General features: G+C 38.3%; 1 protein-coding gene across 1 annotated transcript; it reads left to right on the forward strand.

Moving 5' to 3' along the window:
* Window positions 1-345: 345 nt before the first annotated feature.
* LOC5518044 (translocon-associated protein subunit alpha) lies at window positions 346-5,212 on the forward strand. The gene is made up of 10 exons (XM_032362579.2): window positions 346-536; window positions 972-1,069; window positions 1,541-1,685; window positions 2,129-2,222; window positions 2,621-2,654; window positions 2,809-2,940; window positions 3,015-3,094; window positions 3,233-3,311; window positions 4,012-4,114; window positions 4,477-5,212. Exons 1-10 carry the CDS (start codon window positions 461-463, stop codon window positions 4,542-4,544), a joined length of 909 nt encoding a protein of 302 aa, XP_032218470.1. The 5' UTR covers window positions 346-460; the 3' UTR covers window positions 4,545-5,212.
* The last annotated feature ends 788 nt before the right edge of the window (window positions 5,213-6,000 follow it).

The following is a 6,000-nucleotide window of genomic DNA, read 5'->3' on the forward strand; positions in this document are numbered from 1 at the left end:
GAGATAGTCCATCGAGGAACAATAAGGAAGAAGAAGAATATGTACATTTGGCTTATTTATTTGTTTGCATAGTAACTGTAGTATCATCGTTTTAATGAATAATCCATTCTTGAATGAATAACGGAGAAAGACAGTGAATTACATTTTCATTAATAAAGACAGACATCAATATAACTTTAAGTATTACAGCTGATCGAACAGCCCAAAGTGCATTAACTTTATGAGGAAATCAAGCGACGATCTATTTGCATTCTTCCATATTTTTTCCGATTATTATTGAAAATGCGAAAAGCCTGGTAACTAATACATCAAACCGCTGGCCAACACTACGTGTTGCTCGCAGTCTCCATTCTCCTTTCCCTCTTTGTTCTTGAAGCCATTTTGTTCTGATTGCCGGTAGAGCGCAATCAGAAATCCGTTTCCATCGTGGTCGGATAAAGGCTTATTTGATCTAACCAAGATGTTTCGGCTTCTAGATAAGTTTATCTTGTTATCCCTATTGGTTTTACCGGCGACCTTGCTGCTATGTGGGAACGGTAGGCGTTTATTTTTGCGTGACTGTTTTTAGTCAATAGTTGTATCAAACAGTTGCTATTAGAATTTGTTCTTTTCGTTGTCCTATGATGTCTCAGGCATTTGGACTGATGCTTCAGGTCTTGCTACGGCAATGCTGGAATATCTTGCTTCAATATCTCTCTCTGAAGGAAGCGTTTTGCTTCGTGAAGTTAGAGTACTTTCCTAGCTAGTATTTCAACGTTCTAAATTCTTTGGAATCGGAACACATTGTTTGTAGCTTGACCCGGTCCGTTGATTACAATTTTAAAATAATCTGAGGACACATTAGCAGGGTTACTATTAACGTAGCAAACACAACTCTTATTTGATATGTTATATCTCGCCATTTCCGCTCTAGTCTTATTTTCGTTCTGTTTTGTCTTTGTGTACGTGGCGTTCCACCATTCGGCGTACAGTTGCATACGGTCAAGAAGATCCCGTGGATGAAGAATCCGAAAACACACAGGCCACCTCAGATGATGCTGATTCTGGACCAGAAGAGGAGGACAGTAAGGTATAGATAACGGCGTTATCGATTTGGTAGAACTTTCCGTAATTGCAAACTGATTTTTTTATATCTTTGTCTATGTTGCGTTACTTTGAAGCGTGACGAACAATGTTAACATTAGCCATAAGAATCATGTATGTTTTGTCGCTATTTTTTGGTCAATCGGTATTTTTTCACTAGTTTTATTGATTTTCTTAATATGGTTTATTTCTGTTAAAAATTCCAACATGTGTAAATAAATTATACTCCTTTCAACTAAACTTTTTGTTTGTTGCCTGGTTACATTCTTTCACAAAAATTATTCTTTTTTTTGTACTAAACCAAACTGGAAATAAACTGTTGTCACAATTAAGACTTGTCATGGTGATAAAAGTAGATCAGCTTATACTTGATCATTGTATTGATCAATATTTCAATAGTTCTTTATTTATACAATATTGCATATCAATTCTCAATTGATTGATGTCCCTTCTTTAGGGTGAAGAGGAAGAGGCTACAGCTGATACAGCTGCCAAAGAGTCCCAGAAAAGTGAGGTGGAAGAGGAAGAGGAGAAAGAGGATGCCTTGAAACCATCGCCTGACGCTGACACAGTCATCCTTTTTACCAAAAACACTGAGCAACGTAAGTTTACTCTTTCAAGCATCACCATATGTTTCTAATGGTCGCTCAGGGGTTTTATTTAGTTTCAGAGTAGGTGGTGGGAGTTGATAAGTAGGGGGTGGAAGTTATTTAATTTTAATGGTTCAAATAATTTTAATGGTCGAAGTTTTTATCGGTTATTGTTTTGTCAGGGATGTTATTGCCAAAAACCTGAATTGAAACTCTTTTTACATATGTTGTGGTTTGCAACTAGAGCAAAGACTTGAGATTTTGAAGTGCCAACATTATATTATCAATTAATTGTTTTTATTGCAAATGAATTCTAAAAATCTGAGCCAAAGATTTTGTCTTCATTTACAAAAAAGTGTATTTAATATAGCTCCTGGATAATACAACTTTAAACTTAAGCCTGAAATGATTACTCCCTGTCCGGGTATGACTTATAATATTTGTTTTCCCTGTAGAATTCTCTGCTGGCCTTGTGTCCAAGTGTCTTGTGAGCTTCAGCAATAATGGCAGGAATGACTTTATGGTTGATATGATGGAAGCCTCTCTCAGGTAATTTAAACAAAAATTTGCCCTTTATATACACTGCAAGTAAATAGCGGTTTGTTGATTGTTGATTTGACCATAGGGATTGAGATAGGGATACAAAACAGGCTAGATATGACAGGGGCAAGATCACAAGAGATTGTTTATAATTTCACCCCCTCCTCCCCCACCAATAAAAAAACATTAACACCCCTATGAAATATCAGAACCGCAATTCTATGTAAACCTACTAAATCACCCAACATTTCAATTACCAAGTTCATAGCTGCACATGATAGAAATAAAATAAAATACATTTTAATTAAAGTTTTTCCTTATGACATGTAGGAGTTTCCGAGACCTGTATTTGTTTTGTATACTGACCCCCACAATGTGTGTATAATTTTTTTCTTTCTTCTTTTCAGATATCCTCAAGATTATAGTTACTACATTCAAAATGTAAGAACCCCCTCTGTTCTAGTAGTAAAATAATCATTATTTACCTTCTGTTGATTTTATGCCTAGTTGAAGAATATCTTTCACGTTATTACAAAAGCCAAATTATTATGCTGTTAATGTTTGCTGAAATGGAATTTTAATTCTCCATTTCCAGTTTACGGCATTCCAGTACAACACAGTGGTGAAACCTGGTCATCAAGCCAGCTTTGAATATGCTTTTAGACCACACGAATCCTTTGGAGGACGTCCCTTTGGCCTGTCAATCAACCTTCTCTACAAGGATACTGTAAGTAGAAACAAATACAAAACTGGAAATTAAGGTTATAAGGTGAGATTGTAATGACTGTTTTTGGTGTTTAGGATGGCAAGATGTATCGTGATGCTGTGTTCAATGAAACCGTTCAGCTGGTGGAAAGTGACGAAGGAATGGATGGAGAAACGTAAGTAACAGGAGAAGAAGATAGCATTGTGGAGACGAGAGATCATAGTTTATTACATGTTTTCTTTTTTCAAAATCAAATAATGAAGTAATGAAAATAGAATGTAACTACATTCAATAACCCTGATTTATATTTTAGGTTTTTCCTGTACCTGTTCATTGCCGCAATTGCTCTTCTCCTTGTTATGGCTGCACATTATGGTCTCACCTCTATAAAGGTATTGTTCAATTGAAGCTCTGTTATGTATAGTACATACTGTACCATCATGTGTAGAATTCATTGTGTTACCATATGTATACTACATAGGCACTATCCTGTGTGAACCTACCTTTATTGACGGGCTTGCTGTGTCTGTAAGCTAGACCTCCCTGTACTGACAAGCTTGCTGTGTATGTAGGCTTGACCTCCCTGTACTGATGGGCTTGCTGTGTCTGTAAGCTAGACCTCCCTGTACTGACAAACTTGCTGTGTATGTAGGCTTGACCTCCCTGTACTGACAAGCTTGCTGTGTCTGAAGGCTTGACCTCCCTGTACTGACAAGCTTGCTGTGTCTGAAGGCTTGACCTCCCTGTACTGACAAGCTTGCTGTGTCTGTAAGCTAGACCTCCCTGTACTGACAAGCTTGCTGTGTCTGTAAGCTAGACCTCCCTGTACTGACAAGCTTGCTGTGTATGTAGGCTAGACCTCCCTGTACTGACAAGCTTGCTGTGTCTGTAAGCTTGACCTCCCTGTACTGACAAGCTTGCTGTGTCTGTAAGCTAGACCTCCCTGTACTGACAAGCTTGCTGTCTCTGTAGGTTTGATCTCCCTTTACTGACAAGCTTTCTGTGTATGTAGGTTTGACCTCCCTGTACTGACAAGCTTGCTGTGTCTGTAGGTTTGACCTCCCTTTACTGACAAGCTTTCTGTGTCTGTAGGCTTTCAAGAAATCCTCTTCCAAGGCCCCTATTGAGATGGGCACTCAGCAAGATGGTGACATTGATTACGAATGGCTACCTAAAGAGACAACTACTGAATTTGGTAAGGGATCAACACATCTACACTATGATGCTAAATAAATTTTAATTTGTGTAGTAGTAGTAGTGCAAATATGTATGGAATAATTGTTCTGTGAATGCTATGCAAGATTCAAACAGTCAATCATTGTTGATTCTCCTTAATCAGAGGACAGCCAACATTCCACACATTTCTGGATGTTGAATGTTTTAATAGTTGCGCTATAGGAAGGAATGGAGTCTTAAAGTTTTGTAAAGATTGTCAAAAATTTGTTATAATAGTGTAAAAAATACTAGTGTCATTTTGTTGCTACTTGAAGTCCATTGTTTTTAATCATGTATTTCTGCACTTTTGTAGTCACTTACACTCTTATTTGCCTTCTGCAGCTTCCAAGAACTCACCCAGGCGTTCACCACGAAACAGAAGACAGAAGCGCAATACAGGCGACGAATAGTGGCACTATCAGCATTAGTGAATCTTTTATTAATAAATGTGTTACAAGCATAGAAAAATAGAAAATCTAAGGACTGGATCAGTCCAGGTCATCTGCTGGGCAGAGGAGAAATCCGGTCAATATTCCAACAGATTTTTCTTTGATTTCATCAATGCTTTCTTAAAACAGCCCTCTCCCAACTTCACAGTGTCAACATACATTCAAAGAAAACATGTTGGCATTGAATGGTGCAATCTGTGATCAATGATAGTGCTTTAAACCAATATCCATCGCTGGAAAATTTTAGACAGTTGCAAAGACTGCTCGGTCTCAGAGCATGGTGCAATTTGTTTTTGAAAGGCTTCGAGAGAAGCTTCATTGATCTATATGTTACGGTATGTTTATAAGAGTGATGTTTTTTGGCGTAAATTGGAATGCATACATAGTGAATCATCTCAAGGTTCATTTTATCATATTGTATAATGCCAGGAGCCAAGATGCTGTAAGCCGTACATGGTAGGTCAACAATGTTCTGAATTTAAAATCAATTATATTAGAACAGTCAAAGGAATTTAATGTAAAGCCATTGTTTTCCCATGCACCTTGGAGCTTTTGTTGTACTAAACACAAATCAATGTTGCTACTTAAAAAAATACTACTGTAAATTATTAAAAACTTCTTCATATGAATACATGCCTGTTCAAGAATCATGCATTGATTCGGATTTGTCACAAGTGAGTTGGAGTTATTTCTCCTGGGTGTCCTTGGATCGGATAAGGACAGATGTTCTGTCTCTTCAATCTGCACTTCACTCACCTAGATCAAAGGGACAAAAGAACTACTGGAAATGTAATATTCCCTCTGGTAGTGGCCGCCCTCAGTGACAGTGCTCATTCCTAGTGCACACTAGTGACATAACGACATGTTGCTAGTGTGCACTAGGCATTATTTAAAAAATAATGCCCATGCATTTTGCTCAACAAGCAAAGGAAACGAGTTTCACCGAAAGCACTGCATAGGAGGGTACGCATAAACTACGATGCTCATTTATTGCACCGCTTACATTAGCCTGACTTATCAGACGGCACGTGATCGTTCGCAGAGGAAGTGAAACGAACGATCACGTGCCGTCTGATAAATCAGGCTAGCCTTACATCGCCGATATTGCTTGGTTTCCGTCAGCAGGTTCCAAAATTAAAAAAAAGTATTTCCACTGAGGATATACAATTCCAAGAACATAATCCACTCCGACTGAAAATGATCATATTGCTGGCTGCCCTCCCCCTCCTACCCCCCCCCCCCCCCCTTTAAAAAGTCACTCCGTCTCCTTCTTTGGTTGTGTCGTGGCGCAAAGTCCAAAGTACGTTTTCTTACCAAAGGAAACCCAATCCATTCTCTCGCAAAGCATATTGGGTTAATCTCCAAATAAGGTAGAATCGCATTGTGACGTCGTATGCGCATGCGTTGTGAAGCGATT

Source organism: Nematostella vectensis, chromosome 13, assembly GCF_932526225.1.
Source record: "Nematostella vectensis chromosome 13, jaNemVect1.1, whole genome shotgun sequence".
Lineage (NCBI taxonomy): Eukaryota > Metazoa > Cnidaria > Anthozoa > Actiniaria > Edwardsiidae > Nematostella > Nematostella vectensis.

Bases quoted from the DNA above. Each gene is read 5' to 3' on its own strand.
- LOC5518044 (XM_032362579.2), top strand. From the start codon at position 461: ATGTTTCGGCTTCTAGATAAGTTTATCTTGTTATCCCTATTGGTTTTA. The intron at 537-971 runs GTAGGCGTTTAT...TTCGGCGTACAG, and splicing joins CTTGCTGCTATGTGGGAACG to TTGCATACGGTCAAGAAGAT. The intron at 2,223-2,620 runs GTAATTTAAACA...TCTTCTTTTCAG, and splicing joins ATGATGGAAGCCTCTCTCAG to ATATCCTCAAGATTATAGTT.